This window comes from Microchirus variegatus (assembly GCF_963457635.1).
Source record: "Microchirus variegatus genome assembly, chromosome: 5".
Classification (NCBI taxonomy): domain Eukaryota; kingdom Metazoa; phylum Chordata; class Actinopteri; order Pleuronectiformes; family Soleidae; genus Microchirus; species Microchirus variegatus.
Window position 1 is genome coordinate 13,139,194 of NC_139806.1, and position 27,220 is coordinate 13,166,413.

A 27,220-nucleotide genomic window follows, 5' to 3' on the forward strand; every position below is an offset into this window, starting at 1 on the left:
CCTAAATGTTACAGAAGGGAACTTTATGATATGAAACAGCTGTAAATACTCGATTTGTTCATTTGCGTAAAAATATATGTAGTATATGAGGTGAAATTAAAGATTTGACCTTGTTATATAATAAACGTTCAGTTCACATGTGCCTCCTTGTCTCCTTCCCTTCCCTCGCCCCCTACAGGTGACTTCCCGCAGAAGAGCAGTGGTAGTGAAGGAGGAAAGGAAACTTGCAGAGGGGGGGGCGGAGACTAACGGAACGCAGCCACAGACGAAGCACTCTCCCCTTCTATCTCACAGCACCACCGTTTGACATTTCCCCATCAGTACTCCATCCCCATTATTCATTTTCTCTGGGAATAGCAACAGCAGCCTGTGGAATATTCCTCGAAAACGGCGAAACAGCGTCAACAAGGCGACACAGACATGAGTGTGGAGGCGTACGGGCCCAGCTCGCAGACTCTGACGTTCCTGGACACCGAGGACGCCGACCTGCTGGGAGCGGACACCCAGGGTTCCGAGTACGATTTCACCGACTTCACCCTGCCAAGCCAGACCCAGACCCAAGGCCAGACCCAAAGTCAGCTCGACAGCCAGGTGCGTGAGCGGCAGCTCGGTGTCACTCAAATGCCTCTGTTGCTGTTGACAGAGCGGGAATTTTAGCTAACACATCCTTGGCTACCCCGGGTTAGCACGATGACGCCTTCCTCCGTAACCATGCTTCTGGACCACACTCATTTGGATGGAATGCTAGCTAACTAGCTCACAGAGTTAGCATGCTGACAGAGCTAACATGGTCCTTTTTTTTATTGCCATAGAAACCCAGACTGTCAGTGAGTTAGCAGTGCTGTCGAACAGCCAGACACACCTGTGTTTATTTTCACTGACACTTTAAAATACTAACTATTGTCACTGTCTTCTCATAATAATAATAATAATAATAATAACAACAACAAGCACACAGGTCAGTGGACACAAACAGTGTGATGTAGTTGTCAATCAGGACGATTTTTTTTTGTCATTTCCATAATAATAGACATCAACCGAATAATATTTAATCATTTAAAAATATGCTCTCACAAACTTGATAAATGCTAATGCGCTGAAATGAATGAAAAGTACATGCAATATGTCTGAACAAGTGCAATATAACTGTAAAATGTACACTACTACCTTTAGAATCTACTACCTAGATTCTAAAGGTAGTAGTTTTTGAAGTTTTTAAAAACTTCTAAAGTTTAATTTACATATTTTATAATTACTAAATACTTCTATAGTTTTAACTTTTTAAATACTGTTTGCTCAATAAGCCTGCACACAAAAGGTCCAGGCACTGTAATTGTAAATGACAAATACAATCTTGAATCATGTATTAAATAATTAGTTTTAATTATATTTATTTAGAAAACAGCTGTGCACTGCAGTGTAGACACAAAATACTGATTGGCCAACCACCCTATAAGTGCCGTCCATACTCAAATTTATAATATGCTGTATCTAAAATGTATATGCAATCCAAATAAGTTCATAAATAACTATACCCTTAAGAGAAGTTATCAGTAGTGATGTCTCCATAGCTGGATCTGATGTTGGACAGGATCAAAGATGCACATTGACAAAATACATTTTAAGCATGAGATTCCTTGATTCAGCTTGAAGATCATTGACTTGAATCGTGACCTTTTACTTTTTCTCAGATGTCAAGATTGCCCACCAATTGTTTATTGATGGGGCAATTTAGACAGCAAAACAAATATATGATGTCAAGGCTGGATCTGTCTGTTTCTGACCATGACCTTCACTCATCCTGTGATATTATTTTCTCCAGCACAATGCTAACATAAAGTTTCAGTTTATATTTATACCGCTCCATCCCGTCTCCTCAGGTTAATGGTCCAGACGGATTGCTGCAGAATGGAGACGACCCTGTAATAAAAGCCAGTCAACTGCTGGCAGAGCTGAACTTTGAGGAGGATGAGGAGGACACCTACTACACCAAGGACCTTCCTGTACATGCATGCAGGTAAATACCAGAATAATATGACTGATGCACTTGCAGTCAAAGTGGGAGACAAACACTTAAATGTTTTTTAATTAACTTCAGGAAGAGTTTTTTCCATCTTGTGTCTGTCAGCAGTTTCTGATGATTGTGGTTGATTGTTGACTTTATTGAGCATGTGCTGTAGACGCCTATTTAACTGCTGTAAGATGAATTGCAGACATAAACATCAGCAGCTTCAGATATTCCTTACATTAATAAATTATGCTATATACTGCAGTATAGTGGATTTATCACAGTTTATTTTGTCTGGCTTCAGTTATGTGTTAAAATAGATTAGACTAATAATTTTTTTTTTTAATTCTGACTCTGATTTGTTGCAGTTATTGTGGGATTCATGATCCAGCCTGTGTGGTTTACTGCAACACCAGCAAGAAGTGGTTTTGTAATGGCCGTGGAAACACATCTGGCAGGTAAAATACAGAGAATTATCAGATTCATTGACACTCAGTTAATGAATGGAACTAGAAAATCATTGTACAATGTCATCCTTACAATAGTACAGTGCATACAGTAATAATGCAGTCATGTTACTGTTATCATGTTTAGTATTTTCACATATATTATACATAATATGATGGAAAGACAAACGGCACTGAAAAATTTACTTCTGTGGTTACGGTAAAGTGTTTAATGTGAACATAGCTGCAACTACTTAAGACATTTTAGCTGATGATGATGATGACCTTTTAAAGATTCTTTGCATTAGGCATTTTTATTACTTGTCTTCAGTGCATCTTACATATTTCTGTTTTAGTTCTGTGTGAATAAAATAGCAATCATGCAGTGTTGATCCTACTCTGTTTGCAACAAAAAAGAAACACCTACAAGTAAACTGTGTATTCTCCCATCTGTGTTCATTATTTTCACCTGCAGCCACATTGTAAACCACCTTGTTAGAGCAAAGTCCAAGGAAGTAACGCTGCATAAAGATGGTCCTCTGGGGGAAACACTGTTGGAGTGTTACAACTGTGGCTGTCGCAATGTCTTCCTGCTGGGCTTCATTCCTGCTAAGGCTGATTCTGTAGTGGTGTTACTGTGCAGGTGAGGTCAAGTGCCTGACGCGGCCATACCCTCTGAATTTCTGAGTCGGTTTACAAGTTACATTTGACATTTTGGCTTGCGGTTGCAATGCAGGCAGCCATGTGCCAGTCAGAGCAGCCTGAAAGACATCAACTGGGACAGCTCACAGTGGCAGCCTCTCATCCAGGACCGCTGCTTCCTGTCCTGGCTCGTCAAGATCCCCTCAGAGCAGGAACAGCTCCGTGCCCGCCAGATCACTGCCCAGCAGATCAACAAGCTGGAGGAACTCTGGAAGGTAATGCAGTTATCCTCACACCCACATACACACACACCCACCCACCATTGTACTGCAGCATGTAAATATGTTTAACCTAACATGGGTAGGGCTTCTTTAAATAGATAACCCGATGTGCCATACAGTTGAGTGTGCTGGAGATAAATGACTTGTTTGCTGAGCTATTTCTTTCTGTTGACGGTTGCTTTTTCCAGTTTCGATGATGTTTATTGACACATAGAGGGTCATTTCTCTTTTCTCTTGTATGCGCTCAATGTCTAACATTAATGATGTTAAAGGAGATATACTCTATGCAAAATAAGTATAACAGGGACCTCTAGTGTTTAAAATGCTTACTTAAAAAGTATCTACACCAGCGTGTCTTTCATGGTCTGTTGTCAACTTCCTCTCCTCTTTCTCCGCAGTCGATATTTTAACTGATCTCTAATGTTATGAAATCATGCGATAGCGTTGCTGAATATTGCAATAATGATGATCACTTGCGTTAAAGACAAACATGGATATTTCAGCCTGGTTTTGACGTTTTTCACTCGTTTATTCGAGTTAACTTTCACTCCATTCTGTGTGTGTGTGTGTTCTGTGTGTGCTCACACGTGAGATACAAAACTGGGCAGGAGGAAAGGAGAGGAGAGAAGTGACAAAGAAACACGCTAAAAACACAACACTGAACCCATTGATATCAACTATTGTGTGAAAGTTGAGATGCGAGGCACTCTTCGCTCCACTGCCGTCTATATTTTAGCACATCTCTCCTGCAGACTCTCCTTTTTCTCCTCCATTGGCTGAGACATTTTTGATAGGGGTACCAAGGCTTTTTAAGTAAGGTATTGTTCACTGCTGTTTCTCTCCCACTATTTTCCATAATTTCTTCTATTCTTTCCTCTTTTCTTCTTCGGCAGGATAATCCCACTGCGACCCTGGAGGATCTCGAGAAGCCTGGTGTGGATGAGGAGCCCCAGCACGTCCTGCTCCGTTATGAAGATGCTTATCAGTACCAAAACATCTTTGGTCCTCTGGTGAAGCTGGAAGCTGACTACGACAAGAAACTCAAAGAGTCTCAGGTAAACAAATGTATATACAATTCTATATGTAATATATTTTATTACATAGCATTACATTTATTTGAAAGTTCTTTGGATCAAAAGATAATTTTAATAAAGTCTTTGATTTGTTGGTGAATAAAACTCTACTATTATTTTTTCTTCTACTGTACAAATTGTGTTGTTTCAGTTACTATGGGTTTTCACCTTTTTTTGCCTGTAATAACATTGAATTAAAAATGGTTTCTGCTGCTGTTAAAGCATTTCAAATATAATTTTGTCACTTTCTAACAGACTCAAGACAACATTACAGTCAGATGGGACTTGGGACTGAATAAGAAGAGGATTGCATATTTCAGTCTTCCAAAGACCGACTCAGGTATTGACTTATTTGTAGATTTACTTATTCACGTCAGACCACTCACACTGCATCTTGAAACTCAAACTACATTTTGATCTCAACCACACACCTGGAATGTTTTATGACTCCACCTTGCAGCTGTAATAGTGACATACACACCTGCTACAGGTGTACACAAAGTACTAAAGTAACACACAAATACTCACAAGGTGAATCTTTGCCTGTAAAGCTTTCTTTACAACATGCACAGGTACATTTTGAACTTCTGTTTTTGTGTGTCTGTTGTCCTCTAGATATGCGATTGATGCAGGGAGATGAAATTTGCCTGAGATACAAAGGAGACCTGGCTGCTCCATGGAAAGGAATTGGACATGTCATCAAAGTCCCTGACAGTATCTTTATGTGTTTCTTACAATAGACAATAACCTTAAATATAACATTTCACTAGTATATTCAACACTTGATGCATGGGCATCTACATAAACTTGTTTTTTTCCCACTGCTAGCATATGGGTGTTTTAGGGACATCTAATGGCAGCTGTGGAGAACTACAACAACACTGGCAAACTGTGTGAAGAAAGGTTATTCTTTCGATTATTATCAGCTAACTTTTTCTCACCAATTAATTTATATAATAAATTTCAGTTGAAGGTGGGTTTACCTATTATTAAGTGTGTCAGGAGATAAATTAGGGGGTAAATATTTTAATGATAGCCCTTCAGATCATAAGTATACTGTCAAAGCAGTTACACATAAACAGTAGGCATACAAAGTTATTCTGCAGCTATGACAGAAACTACAGTATATTTATGAAAGGCATAGTTTTTTTTTCCTTGAGTTACTTTAACAGACTATGGTGATGAGATTGCCATTGAGTTGAGGAGCAGTGCCGGTGCACCAGTGGAGATTCCACACAACTTTCAGGTCGACTTTGTGTGGAAGTCTACTTCATTTGACAGGTATTTGCAAGAAAAACACACTCATTATAACCTTTTTTTTGAAACCCTCAAATTTCATGAATCTGTTTAATGACATAAATGACAATCTGAATTGAATGGTGTCTGAAATAACGGTGTCATTAGTCAAGCGTTTCCACGTTTTCTGTTTCATATCACTGATAATAAAACCGCTCTCTGTCAAAGTAAATGAATGCATTAATTGTAAGATAATGATTTATTTATTTTTTTAAACCACCCTATTCCTGTTTCCATCATTAAGAATGCAGAGTGCCCTGAAGACATTTGCTGTGGATGAGACCTCAGTGTCAGGTTACATCTATCACAAACTGTTAGGGCATGAGGTAGAAGATGTGGTCATCAAGTGTCAGCTGCCCAAGCGCTTCACTGCACAAGGCTTACCTGATCTGAACCACTCCCAGGTGAGTTAGAAACGCAAGTAATTTACAATCCATCAAATTATTATGTATTAAATGTTTTTTGTCATGCAGGTCTATGCTGTGAAGACAGTGCTGCAGCGCCCCCTCAGTCTGATCCAGGGACCTCCTGGCACAGGGAAGACTGTAACATCTGCTACCATTGTCTACCACCTAGCAAAACAGGGTAACGGGTAAGACACATACTGAGTAAATGTTTTTACTCTCTTTTTTTATTTTAAGTGTCACCATTTGCAAATAAATGGACATTATTTAATATCATCATTGATAATATTGTGACGTGACCATAAATTAATATTTGGACTAAGGTGATGTGTAAAAATACTTAGTGATTTTATTTTACGGGTAAGCAGTCCTTCACTGTTGCCCAATTCGCATTTCTCAATTCACCTCAGAGTCTAAATAATCAGATCTCAAATGCATCCTCAAAGAGTCTTGGTTGTGTTCACACTTGAAGTTGTAGCTGTTGATACCAGATTTGAAAAGGTCTAAAAACTGTGTTGAATCTTGTCTCTCCTCAGGCCGGTGCTGGTGTGCGCTCCCAGTAACATTGCTGTCGACCAGCTCACGGAGAAGATCCACCAGACGGGACTCAAGGTGGTGAGGCTGTGTGCAAAGAGCAGAGAAGCCATCGACTCACCTGTGTCTTTCCTGGCTTTGCACAACCAGACCCGTAACATGGACAGGTGACGCATAACTGGATACCATCAATAATTATAATTTTTTTGGTGTCTATGGTTAACCACTAATACAATTAAACTTGATTTATTCTAACTTAAATTTCCTAGCAGAAGCATTGCTCCAGACTGGTTTATTATATTGTGTTTTTGCCTGTGATTATTTCAAAACTTGAATTAATATTTAAGTCGTAGCTCTGAATCAGAACACTGATCTCAAGTTGAATCATTAACATCTGCAGTATGCCAGAGCTCCAGAAGCTCCAGCAGCTGAAGGATGAGACTGGCGAGCTGTCGTCCTCTGACGAGAAGCGATATCGAGCTCTGCGACGCACGGCTGAGAGGGAGCTGCTTATGGTATGACGAATTCATATTTTGATGGTGCTAGAAATAACATCAGTGCATCAGCTTAGACTGGAGAGTAACAGTCAACTTCCTAATGGTTTTTATGTAAATCCACCTGCTGAAAAGAGAGTTTTGTCAAACATGTCCGCCGTATCACCCTCTCGTTTTCCCAGAATGCTGATGTGATCTGTTGCACCTGTGTCGGGGCGGGGGATCCTCGTCTGGCCAAGATGCAGTTCCGTTCGATCCTGATTGATGAGAGCACACAAGCCACTGAACCAGAGTGCATGGTGCCTGTCGTCCTGGGAGCAAAGCAGGTTGGAGTTAAAAGTTATTATTCCGCAGCGATGACGTCGTAATAATTATTCCTGAACTTCATGATCATCTGTGTTTTTGTAGTTGATTTTGGTGGGTGATCACTGCCAGCTGGGTCCTGTGGTGATGTGTAAGAAGGCAGCTAAAGCAGGTCTGTCCCAGTCTCTGTTCGAGCGTCTGGTAGTTCTGGGGATCCGGCCCATTCGTCTGCAGGTCCAGTATCGCATGCACCCATCACTCAGTGCCTTCCCTTCCAACATCTTCTATGAAGGTTCGCTGCAAAATGGAGTCACTGCTGGTAAGATGACAGTAAACCTATGTAAATAGAATATTCTATATCTTTAGTCCGACTTTTGACTCTTACTGGTCTTTAACTTGCTTGAATATTAGTCCGTACAATTGGTTATTAAAAGGTCCGATGTTAAAGAATTAAAGAGATCTAATGGTGAAACTGCAAATTACCCTGTACAGCGGATCGTATGAAGAAAGGCTTCGACTTCCAGTGGCCACAGCCGGACAAGCCAATGTTCTTTTACGTCACACAAGGCCAAGAGGAAATTGCCAGCTCTGGAACATCCTATCTCAACAGGTTTGAATTTGTTAATAGTCCAATCTACTGTAATAGGGTGTACCTGAAATGCTTTCAATTCTATTTAATAACCACGTGTCTTGTTCACATACAACCACTATAGACATTTAATATTGTGCAGGTGTTCAAATGCACAGTATTGCAGTCAAACATATTGTCTTTATCATGATGAATTGTTACGCATCATGTTTCCCCATCGTATAATGACCTGACTTGGTAATGCAGGACAGAGGCAGCAAATGTGGAGAAAATAACCACTCGGCTGCTGAAGGCTGGAGCTAAACCTGATCAGATCGGCATCATTACCCCCTACGAGGGTCAGAGGTCATACCTGGTCCAATACATGCAGTTCAGTGGCTCCCTCCATACCAAGCTCTACCAGGTGAAGTGAGAATTGATTTTTTTGCAGTGTAAATTGCACACTTCGTTAGAAGGAAGTGTCATAACCACTCAAAAATTATCTGCATTTTCACAATGAGGAGGCTAAAATGACTCCATAACCTATAGTTTGTAGCTGTTTGTTTACTCACTTCATGCTTTATGCAGGAGGTGGAGATAGCTAGTGTGGATGCCTTTCAAGGCAGAGAGAAGGACTTCATCATCCTGTCCTGTGTAAGAGCTAATGAGCACCAGGGCATCGGCTTCCTTAATGATCCCCGACGTCTAAATGTGGCGCTCACCAGGGCCAGGTAAAACGACAAAAAGGAAAACAATAATCACAATTACTATTATGATGATGTAACCTTGCTGGTATTAATTGTTATCATTAAGTCTTTGTTAATGCTCATCACCACACAGATATGGTGTGATTATCGTGGGAAACCCTAAGGCCTTGTCCAAGCAGCCGCTGTGGAATCACCTGCTCAACTACTACAAGGAGCAAAAGGTTCTGGTCGAAGGCCCACTCAACAACCTGAGGGAGAGCCTCATGCAATTCAGCAAGCCCCGCAAGTTGGTCAACACCATCAACCCTGTGAGTTTAGACAACCTAAGTGCGTGTGTGTGTGTGTGATCTGCCTCAAATAGCTTTTGAAACTAAAATGTAATTGTTTGTTTTGCAGGGGGGTCGTTTCATGAGCACTGCCATGTATGATGCCAGGGAGGCTCTCATTCCTGGGTCTGTCTATGACCGCAGCAGTAATGGTAAGACATTTTTAAAAACACTCACAGTCTTATATTAAATGTTACAAGCTTTCATACCAATATCTTCATTACAGAGGACTTGCACTGGACAGCAGCATTGTCAGCTTGAATGTGCATGTCTTAAAAAAAGACCTAGGTTAAATATCATGTAAAAATAACTTGTATTTTCTTCCGCTACAGGGCGTCTGTCTAACATGTATTTCCAGACCCATGACCAGATCGGCATGATTGGCACAGGCCCAGGTCCTATGTCTTCCATGAACATCCCCATCCCCTTCAACCTTGTGATGCCTCCTATACCTCCCTCTGGCTACATGGGACAGATGAACGGGCCCTCAGGAGGTGAGAAATATATGAAAAACAAACTGTACAGAACTGCATAGTTTTTGGAAGCAAACACTTCTCTCACCTGTGATGTTAATACTCTGGCACCCAGGTCGCGGTGGAGGTATGAAGGGCAAGGCAGGCGGTGGAGGTGGGACTAGAGGTGGCCGTCAAAGAAACCGCAGCAACATAGGAAACCACGGTGGGGGAATGGACCATGGGCACGGAGGACATATGAGCGTCAGCCAGGCCAGCCAGGACCTGGGCTCCCAGTCCTTCTCCCAGGGACCTTTGACACAAGGTTACATGAACATGAGCCAACCATCACAGATGAGTCAGCCTGGCCTCTCCCAACCTGAACTCTCCCAGGTTTGTCCCCTGCCAAATATTCATGTTTGCTAAAGTGATTACATTTTCCAGGGTCATTGAATGCATCTTGAACACATTTCATCTTCACAGCTCACAGGACACCATTTAGTGAAACCTGCGTTACTCTCAGTAGCGCTCATGCGCTGGAGTGGAGAATTTTTCCTCTAATAATATTGACTGAAGTACAGATTTAATGTAAAGTAATTTTGTGTGTGTGTGTGTGTGTGTGTGTGTGTGTGTGTGTGTGTGTGTGTGTGTGTGTGTGTGTGTGTGTGTGTGTGTGTGTGTGTGTGTGTGTGTGTGTGTGTGTGTGTGTGTGTGTGTGTGTGTGTGTGTGTGTGTGTGTGTGTGTGTGTGTGTGTGTGTGTGTGTGTGTGTGTGTGTGTGTGTGTGTGTGTGTGTGTGTGTGACTGACTGTTGAATATAATTGTTTTTCTTGAAATGCCCATCCTTGGTACTGGGAGCATTTTCCTAAACAGTAAACAAGGCCAGAATCATCTACACACGTTCCTAAGTCTTGTCCAGTTTTCCTCTTCGAGTTAGGAGTTGATCTTGTCTAAAACCTCACTCACTCCTTTTCCTGCCTGGAAAGACGTGAGGGAACAACAACTGGTCTCTTTCACATTCTGTTTGTCCCATTATAGGACAGTTACCAAGGAGATGAGTTCAAGTCCCAGATTGATGTGGCTCTGTCCCAGGACTCCACCTACCAGGGGGAGCGGGCCTACCAGCACGGTGGTGTGACTGGACTGTCCCAGTACTAGAGTGTAAGACATTCCACTGTAGACGTAACTGACTCACTGAAATTAAAGGAATAGTCTGCCATTTGTGTTCCTTCTGAGAATTATATAAGAAAGAATGTTAAATGAGAAACTCGAGGAGTGAGGCAGTTAGCCTAGCACTTGGGAAAAAGGCTTGGTCTGGCACACTGGGGGTTTTTTCCATACAAAACCAACATGTAAAAATAATTTGCTATTTGTTGTTCGTTGCCAGGCACTAAGTGTAGACTCCAGGACGTCATGGTTCTTGGCCAAAAAATCTCCTTGCACATAAATGTCCATGAATTTATAACTGGTTTTCTTTAACATTTAAACAAAACAAGTATATTAATTGAGTTGAATTTGGTAACATTGTGCAGATCTAGACTAACTGTCTCCTATTTATAGTTTACCTTTCAGACAGATTGTCTCATCTCACTCTCAGAAAGAAAGCAAACAGCATAATTTCTACATCACCCAACAGCTGATGTTAAAAGTATTGGCTTGATTTAATATTTATGTGTATAAATATTTCTGTATTTTTGTCTTACAGGTGGCTGGAAATGATCTAGGCCTGTGCAAAGCTTAGTTCATCGGTATTTTAAATCTGGGTGGTAACAAAAAAGAACAAACATGGGTACCCGTTTTCCACTGCTACAACCGAAGCACCACTGTGTGAAAGTAACAGGAGAGAGACCGTGAGAAACCAACCAATCACAAGAGTGAGAGCGAGAAAAGGGAGTAGAGCTGGACAGGAAGAGAGCAAGAGAAGGGAGCGTGGAGGCCGGTGGAGGAGACGAGCCACTGCTGCTCGCATGCGAAGAAGACATGGCAAAGGAAGGAAGCTTGTCGTCGTCGGAGCAGCGCAGTTGGAGAGGCAAGACCTTGGACAGGTCAAGGAGGCTGGACGGTCCAAACAGTTCTGGAGCGGGGAGAAGGATGACTGTGTCATTTTGTCCCCCGTGTGCCCCTGAATCTCTGGCATCTCCAGATGGTATGTTCGTAAATCTTGCTCCAGAAGCTGAGAACGATGGAGAAGAAGAGAAGTCTCACACTGAAGTCCTCCAAGCTAACTCGACAGGTTGTCCTCTGTGACTTGGAGAGAGAGCGAGAGAAAACAATAGGGGACACAACCCTTGAAGCAGTTGACATGACAACTTTTTTAATCTCAAAAACTTGAATCAAGGTTCTGCATTTGATCACACCCCAAGCATCCAGGAGAGAGGAGCGGCAAAACACCGTTTGCCCTTTCGAGTGAACTCAAAAAGTGCTTGTGGTGTTGAAATGATGTGTGAGGATTACACAGCCACCCATCGGTCACTTTTGTTTCTGAGTTTTGAGTTGGAAAATTGTATTTTCTCTCGTGAGGGTTTTGAAGTGATGTAAGCTAGCTGATGTAGGTGGCCGTCTTTAAGGCAGGTCTTTCTCAACGTTAGTCTGCGAAACACGTGTGACGGAATTACTGTAGCTCAAAAAAGTATGAAAATGTAAGAAAAACATATTTGTCTCCAGATCTGAGGATAACTACTCCTGAACAGAGAGAGACGGTTTTGTTTTTGTTTGTTTTAATGTCTTTATAAGTGCAAAAGTGTGAAATGCGCCATAACCAGCGTATATTTGGATGATGTTGTGATTCTTTCCTGTTCATCCTGAAGCTGCTAAAGCTAGCAAACAGGGATTTTCTCAAAGTGTCTACACTGTTGCTAAAAGGGTCAACTAAGCCAAATTAAGACGGCTTCTCAAAGATCTTAGGTAAAGTGCAATAATGATCCCGATCATTGCAGTGAAGTGAGACTGTTGTAATTGAAGGCACACGCTTGTGTTTTCATGTCAGTTGAGTACTGGACTTTGACTCACTCACTACAAAGAGTCATTAAAAACTTCTATTTGAGGACGAATGATTGAACAGAAGCTCGATCATAGTTGTCACCAATTCAGAGTTTTGGTGAAAGATATTCTGACGTATGTTCTCGACATGTTAAGTCTTCTAATATTTTAAATGACACACTTTAAGTTATACTGTATGTTGTATGTGTGTTTAAATTAGTACATAATATCCTTAGTATCGTATAAGTTGAGAAGTTTTACTACAGTTTTGGTTCTTTGTTGGCCTGAAGTCTGAAGCTTATAGAAGAGTTAATATTGCATCATGTGAAGCTGTTTGCGATTCTCATTTCACATGTTTTGGATGGACTTTAGTTGAGGTTTTATCTATATATGCATGACATCATTGATATATTAAGGACTTTTAATTGGACATTTTAAGGAAAACCAATCATTTGCCTATCTGACGTCCTTATCCTCTACCACGTTGCGTGTCCTAGCTTAAATTGCATGTTATCCATTAAAACATTTGCTCTTATAATCTTCATTTGGCTGATTGCTGTTGAAGAGTGAACTGTACAGGAAGACCTTTTGTGTTGTCACGTGACTGCACCTGACTGTCATTGATAGGTGTACAAAAATTCTCCATTTCATTATGTCGGAAAATTAAAGTTTGGTGCTTCTTCTTGATGTCACTGTTTTACTTTAATTTTCTCTGCCGTGTTGCACATACATCAACTTGTTTGTAAGACCAGACAGGATTTAAGGACACATCTATTTAAAGCCATAACACTAAATCCAGTTGTTGTCTATGATAACGTTCAAGTCTTTCCCATTATTCATATTTGATTCCTGTAACTTATAACCACATTTCCGTAACCGTTTGTTATTTATGTTATAGAGAAGTTCATTGTATTTTGAACTCCATCTAACTAAACTAAAACGAATGAGATTGTGTAAAATATGGGTGTCATTTGTGTGTTTGTTTACCAGTTGAGTATTATACTGGATTTTTGCCTTTCATTTAACTTCTCTCTCAGTTGCTATGCTCGTGCTATATGTATATGTATATGTATAAATACACGTATATGTACAGCCACAGCATTAAAACTGTTTTTTTATGAAATTTACACAAAGCAGAAGTGAAAATAGCCCATCTAAGGTGGCGGCAGTACAGATTTCAAACGTATGCACCTGACACAAAATTTAAATGCAATATAACATAAAATAAAGTTAAAGTTTAAGAGGTTATGTGTCATTTTAGTGCATTACATCTATTTTTTTTTCACTTGGGATGTTATGTTAAAGTACAATATTTCAAAGAAAATTTAAAGTACAGTTAAAACATGTTTTTTATAATAATAAGTGTGTGTGTCATTTCAGGCATGGACACTCAGTGGGCTGCAGTGTGACTGAATATAAGTATTTTCTTTTCTTTCTTTTTTTTACAGGAGGACTTTTCCTTTGGGAGTCTGGACCACAGTTCAGTGAGCTGCTCTTATAAGCTCCAGTCTGCAGCAGCACATGCAGTCACTGACTGTGTCTGTGTGTGAGCAGCAGCAGCAGCAGCAACAACAACAGCCTGGGTGACACACTTTCCTCTGCGTCTCTGCTTTCTTCACACAGCCTGCAGAAGCAGCGGCTGCTCGGAGCCTCTCGAGCCGCCAGGTGGTACTCTACTGCCGGCTGTGTCTCGCTGCTGAGCGCGGCGGCGGCGGCGGCGGCATGAAGAGCTGAGGACAGAGACGAGGAAGCAGCAGCAGCTGTTGCTTCTCTGCGGCAGAGACACAATGATGATGATGATGATGGTGGTGGTGGTGATTCTGGTGGGGGATAAAGACGAGACCAGCGAGCTCAGTCGCCCAGTGTTCTCCCGCCCCGGGCTGTGAGACTCGGCGCCCCGCAAAGGCTGGTCTGCGGAGCCCGGAGATCAGGAGCTGAGAGAGAGAGAGAGAGAGAGAGAGAGAGAGAGAGAGAGAGAGAGAGAGAGAGTGTGTGTGTGTGTGTGTGTGTGTGTGTGTGTGTGTGTGTGTGTGTGTGTGTGTGTGTGTGTGTGAGTGTGTGATAGAGCGACGGAGAGAGAGAAGAGAGAGAAGAAAAATCCTCATGAGTGAAGCATCTGTGAACTGAGAGGAGAAGAAGAAGAAGGAGGAAAGACCGGGACAACAGCAGCAACAAGGTTCATCTGTACCGACATGGGGTGAGTGTGGCTCATAGATAAGATATGATGTACTTTTATCAATTCAATCGACACAGCTGCAGAAAGTAAAAAAATATTTTTTTTATTTCTGGAGCACTTTTCAAGAACAAATGCAGGCAGACTTCTGGACAAAGACTATAGGGCTGCAACCACTATGATCGATTACATTGATTAATCATTATCATAGTGGTTTTTAATTTGACAATTACTGTACATCCAACTCCCTGATTCTGCAGCTTCTTCAATATGATTTGTTTTTCTGGTTTATTTGTTCCATCTAACAAAGAAATCATGACAATTTGTGTTTTTTTGTTGTTTCAACATGTTCTGGGCCAATCAAGATATATCACCATATTAATGAATGATGTTTGAAAAACATTCAACAACACAGGGAGAACTATAGGAATATCAAATTGTTGAAAAGAGTCCATCAAATTATTATTATTTTTTTTTTTTTTTACTGCATTTCTGTAACACCTACTATTATTGTGACTAGATAAATCACCCATTTTATCGATACACATGTTTGATAATGAACCCAAAACTTGATTTTCTGCTTTTTATTTAATGAATCTTACATGTGAGAGACTGGACGGGGGGGGGAAAAGGACCCAAAATAAATCCACCTTGACCCATCTATGGGTCCCTGCTCACACATCGTTCAAACAATATAATAAAAATGTAATATTATGCGCGAGGACAGACCTTTTAGTGTTTGCAATAATGATCAGTAACTAAAAACTGTGTGAGTTTAATTCTTTGTCTCTGCCTGTGTTTGTAGAAAAGAGGCCTCGGTCACCTTGTAAGATGTTTCCTCACCACAGAGAAAGGTAAGAGCCTGTTGTTGTTTTTTTGATTTATAATTTTGATTCTCTTGCTCTCACGCTCTTGGGATGCCAACCACTCCACAGACTCTTAAGACTTATTTTCAGAGCTAGAAAAAGTTGGCTTGATGAAGGGAAAGTTCTAGTAAACTGTGGTGATGTTTCAGTAAGAAGCTTGTGTCATATATCGCATACAGGATCTCAGGTGGATCTCTGAATTAATCTGTTTGGTTTTTTTTACGGTCATTTTTTTTTGCTCTGTGGTCTCTGAGGTTTTACGATTATTTGATGCGACCTCGCTTGGGAAGCTGTTAAATAAAGCAGAGGTGAAACTCTGAGGATGCAGATTATGGCACAAAGCAAACTGATAAGACTTTGGTCAGTCTTGAGTTTTACAGTAGTGTGACACTGACTGACCTGTCAGAGGGTTGTGCTCTCCGAGTGCTTTCTCTGGTTCAGTTAGAGGTACTTCACGTGTGTGAGTGTTAATCTGTGAAGTGTCGCAGCCAGTTGTGTCGTTACTGGAATCAGCTGTTGTTGTACTGTTGTCTTTTGAATTCATTGCCTAACAACCAGGGGTCTACAACCTGCGGCTCTCGAGCCTCACGTGACTCTTCAACCCCTCTCCAGTGGCTCCCTGAAAAAAAAAGTTTATTTTTATTAAATGGATCAAGGCAATAAACAAAAGTGTTTTAATATTTCGAGCGTCACATCCAATGTCGACGTCATGTTATATTAATATATATGTGCTATTGTGTATGATGGCCATTCCTGACATAACATAACAACATAACTTATGCCAGGCAGGTTTTCTCAAGCATGAAGTACATAAAATATAAAATAAATTGAATCATATTATTTATTCTTCCCAAAACAATGGGAGGATGAGGTCTACATAACTCTGTGCTCTATTTCAAAGTAGATTTGTTGGGTATAAACAGCGATGACATGTCAACAGTTGTCTTTTTGTTATTCTTACATTTCATAAATGCAACAATCTATCATTAGTTTATATATACAGTACACCTGTATCGTTCCAGATTCATTTGATTTGGGTGGAGAGTGAACAAAAATGGCTCTGTTCATACTAAAGGTTGCAGTCCTTACCCTGACCTAGTTTAAGAGCAGCCACTTCACAACTGGGGGATCTAACTGTAGACGCTCTTTACAGCAATAAATCCCAGTGTGAAAGTCAGTAGAGAAGATATTGTGTGGATGTTGTCGATTGTAGTAGGAATTAGCGGGGCTCACTCATGCTGAGGTGCTGCCCTGACCTCCATCCAATCACTCCCAGCCTTTGTTATCCTAAGACGTTCCTCTCTAAGCCCTGGAGGCCTCGTCCATCTGTCCATCTATGATGGTCCACCAAGATCCTCCAGAAGTGACTGACTGATGTGCAGTAAATAGATGCACACACACACACACACACACTTAAACACATTTGTGTTTACCATACACTATACAGTATATACAGTACAAGTGTTCATACATGCAGCCTAGGCGCTTTGACAGTCCTTCTGAGGGGGTTGCAAGTTTTGAATCCAGGTTGATGCTGAGTGTCGGTGAAGTTGCTATTGGACGCCGCACATTCAGCAGGGACAGCAGGGACTGTAAACGTCAGGCAAGGTCAAAGCGTTGGTAATAATGGGACAGTTTTATAATTGAGTGTAGGACCACCTTCCGCCGCCCCCTATAGTCTCTAAATATTTGATAGAAAACCTGCAGCAGAAAGTGGGAACATGCAGGTTTGAAGATGAGGGACTTGGGGGGATTCTGTGTCTTTTGAAGATTTTGAACCTCATTTCCACTCAATTGCAAGTACATTATACATTTAAAATGACATATCTACATGGTTTTGAATTGTTCTTGGTTCAACCTAAAGAATGAATATATATATGTATATGTTTATGTATATGTATATGTATATGTATATGTATGTATGTGTGTATATATATATATATATATATATATATATATATATATATATATATATATATATATATATATATATATATATATATGTATATATGAATATATGAATATATACATATATATACAGGGAATTGTGCACTGTTTGTAAACACAGCAGAGGCAAAGTTGGCCCCTCCTCCCCTGCTTATGTGAGTAATGATGGTAGGTCTACTACAAAGTATTACAGTTATAAATATACAATTACAATAGTGATACTAAGTATGAAAATATGTCTGTAACTGACGGTGACTGAAGATGAACTTGTGTAATGAAATGATCGGCAAACTCCATTTGCATCGTCGTCTCCATCTAACTTTTTATTCAGCTTGATGTCAGAGGAACTCTGCTCTTTTGTTTTCTTTGTTTTTTTTAATGAAGGAGTTAAGGTGGTTAAAAAGACGCCACATGACGGTGGCTAAAGCATTTCCTAACACTGGTGAATTTGTTGCCTCGACGTGTTTACCTGGTATCCAGGATACGTCTTTGCAAACACTGCCAGGAGCAGAGCGGAGCGGAGCCGAGGCTGAACGACGCGTAACAAGGCTCAAAGCTTTTACTCAAAATCCTCCATCAGTGCAGTCTCAGCTCTGAGCGACTGGTGAACAATGCAGGGAAAGAAGTGTGAAAGAGCAAAGGATGAATCCTTGGATGGCAGGAGTCAGACAGACACATGTCTCATTATACAAACAGTCAAGGATTTTTTTTTTTTGTAAAAATAAAGAATTAGAATGAGCAGAATAGAAAAATATTGGGTTTTAAAGGTGCATTATGTAATAAATCTAAAGCAACTGGCCATAAAATCCTCCTAATATGTCACAGAGACTCAGGAATAATGTTCATATAACAAACTGAACTCACCAACAACAACAGTACAGACAAAAATATTTGCATAAAAAAAATATTTTGAGGACTGCAAATCGTGTTTATGTTTTGAAATAATGTTTTGGCATGTGGCGCCACCTACCGCCATCTACCAATCATTGCAATCAGTAGAGTTGCCGAGCAACCACGGGTTTCCAGTTACGTCAAAAAATTGAAACCTAAAAGACCTCGTTATTTGGAATGTGGTAACTGTTTTTGGCCACATTCTTACATATGGCACCTTTAATGGAACAAAGTATATAGTAGTATAGTAGTATATAGTATATAGAGTAGGTGAAAGTATTCAAAATGTCCATCTCTCCACCAAAGTTGATGTTAATCAGTGTCTTTTTCTTTAAGTAATAGTTTTTAAAACTGTAGGCGTGGATTTCTTAATTTTTGATTTGATTGATTTAATTCTGATGTTATTTATCACATATACACAATGTGTAGTGAACATGCCCAAACACGACTGAATAGCTAACATAAAACATTAATAAAGTTAGTCAGTAACACATAATCTTAAATTACTTGTTAAAACCACCATTTTATCTCAGTATCTTTGTGTACCTTTTTCTTGTTTTTTTGGGTGTGTTATTCTTTTTGTGTCTTTTTTTACATTAAGGTTTTTGCATTGTTGTTGTTTTTTTCTGATGTGTTTGACTAATTTCTATATATATATATATATATATTATGTGCATATTATGCACTATTTACATTGTGTGTTCTGGGGAAGTGCATGGCTATTTGACTGTTTTTCTGTCAGATACCGATATCACAAACTTAAGTATCTACCAATATTGATATTAGTCATTTTAGACCATTTATGCACTTTATGAAGCTGTTTGAAAAGACACATGTGTTGCTAAGACATCATTCTCCAACCGTGTAACAAATGTTGTTCTCCCAAAAAGAAGAAATGCCCAAACATGACTCAGCCAAAATGCTTTTGCTGATTTTTATCTGTGCATTGTGAAGCATGTGATACATAGGATTATTATTATCATCTGTCCGATATCCGATCCAGTGATTTTTTACCAGTATCTGACCGATACCGATGCCGATTCCCATCTCTATGTTGACGCATCACATTTCATTAAAAGTTGACATTGGCGTATTGTTGACATTCACTGTAAATCCAAACCATTCCCTGTGTTTCCTCCTCTAGGGAGCAGCCAATCTTCAGCGCCCGCGCCCACGTTTTCCAAATCGACCCGTCCACCAAGCGGAACTGGATACCTGCCAGCAAACATGCCGTCACAGTGTCCTTCTTCTATGACGCCAACCGCAACGTCTACCGCATCATCAGCGTGGGCGGGACCAAGGTAAGAGGGAGGAAACTGGCATATTGTCATATGCAAATTTCTAAGGGATTGTCTTAGTAGTAGTAGTTTCACAGATTAACTCTGGTGGCAGTTGTGACCTTTGCATCAAAAGAGGATTTTCTGTGTTTGTAACGAATCAGCTTCACACAAACATGGGAGAAAAAAACCCATAATGAGTGCTAACGAATCAGCAGCTCCAGCCTCTTTGTTGCAGTCCTGTGGATTTAGATTACGATGAAGAGACCATATCAAGCGCTGACTGAACTGGAGGGTGGGGGTGGTCTATCTGATCTCTGCTTAGCACCTCTGGTCTGACCCACATTTCTGACTCCCAGAAGGCAGTGCGATGGGGGGGGGGGGGGGCGGCAGTTGGTCGTTCAGCAGCCCAATCCTGCCAGGACTAGTGTCTGCCACCAGAGTAATTACGGCCCCTGTCGGCGTTCCAACATGTGATGTCGAACTGTAGAAACGCAGGATGCCGAGTTCATGTAATCATTTGTTGGAGAAAGAAAAAGCTTCTTTCTAAGCTGCCAGTGCCCTGCAATTCTGGGGTTTTAAATCATCAGTCCCATTATTGTAACACTGGAAATGACGTAAAAAGGTTTATAAATAGGTCTGCTGTAATATTTTTTCATGTCATGTGCTCAGGGGGAAAGGTTTAAGCCATTTTCCTGAAAAGGATGGGACAGACCTGGTGGACGTGTCCGTCTTTTCTGCACGTGTCTCCAGCAGAAATAGAATATACGGTCGTCTGCTGCTCTTACACTGAACAACAGGAGCATGTAGTGCAGCAAAGCTTGAGATTTGTATTAGTATTGAATGAAAAATCATAAAGGGTAAAAACAACAACATGTTTCAAGAGAGAATATGGCTGAAAATATTTGATTGCCAGGAATCCCAGTGGAGAATTATTGCTTGTCCCAGTAATATTCAAGATGATTTGACCAGGTTGGGACCTTCTCCTTTATTTACATATAAATTATTATTATTATTTACAATTTTAACAAATTCTAATATTTTTCTTTCATTTTGAACAAAGCAGCGTGATTGAATCTGCGATGAGTAAAAGAAAAAAATACCCAGAGATGACCTTTCTCTCAATCCCAGGGCCATTAACTCGGATCTATCCATGCTCTAAAGCAGGGGTCTCAAACTCAAATGACCTGGGGGCCACTGAGTGTTTAGTTTGGTCACTAGAGGGCCGGTGAAGTGAAAAAAAAGTCCAACTTTGAGGAAAAATACATCAAAATATTATTAATTATGATATTTCACATAATTTCACAATAAAAGTGTCTGTTTTGATATGGAACGATACAAATTTCACAATATAAATGTATTTATGAGGCAAACTGAATATATCATTACGAAATAACTCATAAGTTGAAATGAATATGGGGGCCGCGTGTGGCCCGCGGGTTGCAAGTTTGACACCACTGCTCTAAAGTGTCTTGTGTCTGTATTTGTTGTCTGCTGTTAAACTCCCAGAATCCTCTATTTTGTTGCTGAGTATATATAAAAATGGACGTAGTCTTCTGGTTCCAAAACAAACGCCCATTTTGAAGCTTTGAGATTTCAAGTGACATGACAGTTTTTGCAACTGAGTATTCACCTGCAACCAGGGACCTAGTGGACGATGCCAGCTGTCAGTCACTCTGGTGTCCACTCATATTATGTGCTGTGCTTTATTGTCTACAGTGGAATTGCTCCCCGGTGTCTCACTGCTATATTTCTGTCCTACTTCTTCGGCTTCACTTTTCAAAACTAGGCGACTGCGTCCACATTCATCCTCACCCCAAGGTTGTAAATTCACTCGATGAGACTGTTACCGTTGTGTCCTGTCGTTTTACACCTGCAGGCAATCATCAACTGCACGGTTACGCCCAGCATGACGTTCACCAAGACGTCCCAGAAGTTTGGTCAGTGGGCCGACAGCAGGGCCAACACCGTCTACGGTCTGGGTTTTGCTACAGAGCAACAGCTTCATCAGGTACAGTTCACTAAAGCCCTTTAGAGGATTAAACTGAAGTGGATCGTTTTGAATGTAAACAAATGTCATTCAAACCTTTGTCAACGCTGATTCATCCGATCAGCTCCACAACTCAACTCTCTGTGTTTCTCACTATAGTGGTGTTTATATCCCTGCACACAGGAAGTGATTTGTTTTTTGTCAAGACAGACGTAGGCAACAGCATTATTGCGTGAGTAAAGTGAGACGGCTGCAAAACAGATTAGAGCAGAGGTGTCAAACTGACCTCTGACCCCTGACTTCCTCTTCCTAATAGAATACTAATAGAATACAAACAGAATAGAATACTAAATATGTTATGCGGCAGTATTTTTATTTAATGTCGTTATATATGTTTATTTGTGAAGTATACATCGACCTATATCAAAACAAGCACTTTTACTTTGAAATTCTACGAAATATGATCATTAATTGTGATATCATGATGCAATATTCGTGTTATAATTTGATAATATTAATAATATACTCATATTGCCCATTTTTTCCTGACTTTTTGTTTATTTTATCTAGACCGGCCCCCTCTTGACCAGACTAGATGCTCATTGGACCACAGGTCGCTTGAGTTTGACTGAAAACACATAGACGAGCCCATGAAGAATTTTAGTGATGAATTCTACTGCTCAAAAAAAGCAAAATGTTGTCCAACAGTTTGACTGGATAAACGCTCCCTCAGTCAGGTCTGATAGTTTTGCTTGACAGAGGCCATTTTCAGATGAACGACACATCCTTTTTGGTCACAAAGCCCACTCAAATTCAGAATAATAACATTTTCAACGACAAAGAATCGCCAAAAAATATATGCACTGCTCCTTCAAAGCTTTGAAAAATACCCTTTTATGTATCTCCAGTGGTTAATTATCACCACGTCACTCAGTCGCTCTCTTGTTCTCTGTTGATGAAGTTCTCAGATAAGTTTAAGGAGGTGAAAGATGCAGCTCGTCTGGCACGTGAAAAGTCACAGGACAAAGAACTGGCCAACACGGCGCTAACCATCGCTGCTCCTCAGGTGAGAATAAAACAACAACAACATGAAAATAGAGCAAGAGAAAGTGTAAATGTCATGGTGCACAGAAACATCCAGGACTGAGGAGAACAACACGAGCACACATGCAGTTTTTCACTGAGATTGAATCAAAGGAGAGAAAGGAAAAGAAGGGCAGGAGAAAGATGAGCTGGGTCACTTGTCTCGAAGGAAAGTGTGGGAAACTAGGACGATGGTAAAATTATCCTTTGGTGCTCTGCAGCGCACCTCATCTCCATTTTCTACTCGCTTCTAGTGAGAATGTCTGAAGCACTGTAATAACAATGCATATGAAAAGACAAATACAGAATAATTTACACCGTCATTGGTCACAAAGAAAATACCAATGTCTCTTTTACAAAGTATTTAGTAATGGAGTGAATTAATATGGTTCTTGTTAAATATCAGTGCTTGACTTGAGTATTCTGAAAAGGTTGTGATGTACGACATGCTTTGTGCTGACGTGTTTCTCTCTCTGTTTTTCTCCCTAATGGATTCCCTTTGTAGTTCTCGCAGGTGAGTCTTTCATTATTAATTCTCCTGAATCAAACAAATGTGTGCAAATGCCATGTCCATTTAGAAAGAACACTTCTGTTCAGTTTGAATATGTGTGTGTGTTTTCAGGTCTCAAAGTAGTTCAGAACAGTCTGTAGTAATGCTTTTAGTGCTGGGTTTCACTGTTGTTATATGAAGCGTGCGGCCGTGTTATCAGGAAAGCACATTTACTTGAAGTGTTCCTCAGGACCTCTCGGATGAACTGCAGTCTCCGCCTGTGATGTGTGTGAACGGACCGGAGGACAAGCTGTTCCGCAGCCAGAGCGCAGACATCACGTTGTCTTCGGAGAAGGAGCGTATTAAAAAGATGCTGTCGGAAGGGTAACACAATTTTAACGTCTGTCTCACACACACACAGTTTGGCCTCCATTACTTCCGAGGACATTACACTGACTTAGATTAACATAACTTACATTATGGGGACTATTTGTCCATATAAACAGGTTTTAATGATTATCTTTTACAGTGTAATATCATTCCCACAGGTGGCTCCTAGTCTTAGTCATTTATTCTACATCATTTAAGTGTAGTGGCACTGGCTTAATACCTGAGGTTGTTTCTGAAATCAATAATATTGATCACACATGAGCACATAAGCTGCTGCCTTTAATTCCCTCCGTCACAGCAGCGTTCACAGAATCACATTTTAATCTCATGCTGTTAATTACAGTTATGTAGTTACTTTGCTCAGAAATGAGCAGACCTTTGGTTTTTTTTGCGGGATCTATAGCATGAGACGTTGGTTTGTAAACATCCCCTCATTCAATCCTTCCAGCCACCCCTAATGCTTTCATATTGTACAGTTCAATTACTACGACAGAAAGCTGCTTCCTGAAAGGTTGTCATGGTAAACGGTTGCCATGCAACAACCTCAAGCTTTCGAGCTGGAGAGGAGCAGAGTGAAGACGCAGGATCAAAGACGTGGAGCCGTCAGATCTTTTCTAAAGATTCTGCAAAAATGTGATCGATGTGGTCGATGCTCGTAATTTCATTCCTGTATCTTGTGGACAACTTTGTTTGGCTGTCTTAAAGCTGTAGTGCGTAACATTTACATACGTATTAACTTATGTCTGTAGCATTTAAACCATTGTCAAATGAGTTCACATCAGCTCCGTTCCACTCTCTGTTAGTGCTCCTGGTATTGACTCAAACCAGTTTAAGGCTACGTTTACACGAGCTGGATATTTTTAAAAACGGATATTTTCTTCCCTCCGTTTTCCAAAATAACTTTGTGCACACATCATCAAAGTTTCCATTTATATTAACCCACATTAATAAGCTGTCGAGAGCCATCATAACTACGCCAAGCCTGTGGGCGGCAGTGTAGGAAGAAGGAGAAAGCCATACAAGCCAATCAGAATCCTCATCGACAACAACATCGACTGACCTCTCACCCTCGATGTATGGACGTAACTTTTCAAGTGACCTAGAGAGTATCAGCAGCGATGATCGCAACATCCTAAAATTGTCACGCCACTCCCCTGGGACAATAACCTCATTCTCAAAGTTCTCCCACCAGACAGCAGTCCGCCCAGGTCTGACACAAAACCAGCGATGCTGACGGTTACGCGGTCTGGCTCACCTCCGAGCCCTAACACGACTCTGCTCCTCTACGTAATATAGGAGCTGTATTTGCAAATGCAAACATGTAAAAATGATCATAACCAAATGTAAAAAGGTCGCATTTTTGGAGCGTAGATTGCCCAAAACTCAGTTTTTCTCCGTTTTTCTCTGTTTACATGAAAACGCGAGTTTTTAGAAAGAATCGTTTTCAGAGGCGAAATCGCCGTTTGTGTGTAAACGAAAGGCACAAACGCAGGGGAAAGTCTCTGTTTTTATAAATACCTGCGCTCGTGTATACGTAGCCTAAGTGGAACCAAAGTGGGAGGACGTTACTCTATATGACACGCCCACTGATGATGTCACGGTTCATGAGGAAGAGCCATCGTTTCCTTTTGTTCCAAACCAATTTTCTTCCCGTTTGAACACGCTGGCCGGTTCAAAATTAGATTTTACTTTAGCTGTGTTGTTGTTGTTTTGTGTGTCTGTGGTGACACAAAGTGTATTTTACACCATGACTGACTGAAGGCGGAAGCGTAACAGATAATCTAGCAAAGGAAGATGGCAGCAGAGTTTAGGTTAAGGAGTTATCCTCCAGTTCTCTGAAACAAATTTTAAAAGGGAATGATTGAAACGTGGAACTATAGCAGTAGTTTGGTAAGCGCAATCTACACACTACAGCTTTAATATACATCGCTTTAATATAGCTTAAGCTTCTTTTTGAAATATTTGAAACACATTACTACTCAACACATACCATCTATCTTTTTTGCACTTGTGCATTTCCAGGTCTATTTGTGAGATGAACCTGGAGGCCGAGCTCTTCACTCTGCAGGACAGCAACTCAAAGTTGGTGGCAGCTTTGCACGAGGCCAACACTAACGTGGAGCAGTGGAAGAAACAGTTGGCAGCGTACCAGGAGGAGACGGAGAGGCTGCGAGAACAGGTCAGCCCCCCGTGCGTTTACCCTGGAGTTAGACACCATCACACAAATGCTGCTGTGCGTTTTGTGTACTGCAGAAACACTGATGCCACTTAGAATATGATGGAAAACTGTGGCAAATTTGAGTGCAAGTCCGTAGCAGCACGAGAGGGAACCTTGTTGCATTTTCATCTTTCATGTGCAGCTTTTGGCAATAAACTCTGATTCTCAATCTGGAAATGTGAGTTATGGCCAACCTGTCACATCTGCCAGAGGGCAACATTTCAAAGAGACGGTGACCGGTGTTGGTAGAGCTGCTCTGCTGAGGTCATGGCTAAGGTCACACGTGCAGCTCACGTGTAAACAAATTGACCAAGAACCTTTAAGTACAACAGCAGAGTTTAGAGTTCATAGCACAGAAATAAAAATATAATAGCATTGGTCTTGTCAGAGCCACACTGTTGGTGCAATGGTCAGCACTGTTGACTTTGCAGCAAGAAGACCTGGGTCTTTCTTCATGGGTTTTCTCCAGGTTCTCTGGTTTCCTCCCACAGTCCAAAAAATATGCAGATTTGGTGATTAGGCAAATTGGACACACTAAATTGACCGTAGCTGTGAGATTGAGAGAGGATGGTTGTTTTTCCTCGTGTGATGTGATGGACTTGTGACCTGTCCAGTGTCTACCTTGCCTTCTGTCTTTTGTCAGCTGGGATTGGCACCCGGCGCCCCTCATGTGAAGGATAAAGCAGTAGATGATGGATGGATGGACAGTCTTGTCTCTCTCAAGGTCCATTTTGTGCCAAATCGGGTACAGTGTCACCTGACAACATTCTCTACATTATCTAGAACAGGGGGGTCACCAACCTTTTTGAGACCGAGAGCTACCTGAAGGGCAAATAATAATATGGAGAGCTACTATATCAACACACCTTTTTTTTTGTTTTATTACCATTTAAATCATTAATATTATCCATTCAATTGCATACGAATTCATTCTAGTGCTTACTCCTAACAGTTATCAGTTTTTTTTTATAAACAATATCAATGATATTTTACTGAGTGATCATATCGATACATGCGGAGTGATACAAGTGAGGAGAAGTGAAGAAGTGAAGTGAGCCAGGCACCACGTTGGTGACCCCTGATCTAGAACATATCAGATCTGATACACAGTGTTGACAGAAACACTGATCTGTCTGCAGCACCGCTAATAGTATTGCTGATGATATCTAAAAAAAAACAACAACAACAAGAGCTTTCATGCTTTGTGTATTTGAACTGTAAAGTAGTACTTTGTCCTTCAACTCCTCGCTCACTGTGCAGTAACCTGCAGAGCTGAAGCTGATGTTATTGCTGGAGAAGAAAAAACCTTTTTTCCCCTCTCAAACAAGAGCAACGTGAGGTTGACAGGGACTCAGTCTGTCCCTCTGTCGCTTTTTAACAGTG

At 40.8% G+C, this 27,220-nt stretch overlaps 2 protein-coding genes across 2 annotated transcripts in view; both read left to right on the forward strand.

Moving 5' to 3' along the window:
* Window positions 1-420: 420 nt before the first annotated feature.
* On the forward strand, window positions 421-11,887 carry LOC310927982 (regulator of nonsense transcripts 1-like; the record flags this gene model as incomplete). Its single annotated transcript, XM_083890442.1, has 24 exons — window positions 421-591; window positions 1,881-2,017; window positions 2,377-2,466; window positions 2,930-3,097; window positions 3,191-3,371; window positions 4,271-4,432; window positions 4,706-4,790; window positions 5,066-5,164; window positions 5,623-5,731; window positions 5,991-6,150; window positions 6,220-6,338; window positions 6,687-6,851; window positions 7,085-7,199; window positions 7,361-7,504; window positions 7,587-7,800; window positions 7,974-8,091; window positions 8,317-8,473; window positions 8,638-8,780; window positions 8,890-9,064; window positions 9,153-9,234; window positions 9,415-9,576; window positions 9,671-9,927; window positions 10,572-10,694; window positions 11,239-11,887. The coding sequence occupies 23 exons, from the start codon at window positions 421-423 to the stop codon at window positions 10,689-10,691; spliced, it is 3,333 nt and encodes a 1,110-aa protein (XP_083746568.1). The 3' UTR covers window positions 10,692-10,694; window positions 11,239-11,887.
* A 3,629-nt stretch (window positions 11,888-15,516) lies between these two features.
* LOC310928085 (homer protein homolog 3-like) overlaps window positions 15,517-27,220 on the forward strand; it is a gene marked incomplete at both ends in the record, with an annotated part of 14,548 nt that continues 2,844 nt past the window's right edge. The window contains 7 exons of the mRNA XM_083890555.1: window positions 15,517-15,539; window positions 19,534-19,690; window positions 21,546-21,677; window positions 22,618-22,722; window positions 23,245-23,253; window positions 23,480-23,613; window positions 25,642-25,798. Coding sequence (XP_083746681.1) covers window positions 15,517-15,539; window positions 19,534-19,690; window positions 21,546-21,677; window positions 22,618-22,722; window positions 23,245-23,253; window positions 23,480-23,613; window positions 25,642-25,798 — 717 coding nt within the window. The remainder of the gene's footprint in view (window positions 15,540-19,533; window positions 19,691-21,545; window positions 21,678-22,617; window positions 22,723-23,244; window positions 23,254-23,479; window positions 23,614-25,641; window positions 25,799-27,220) is intronic.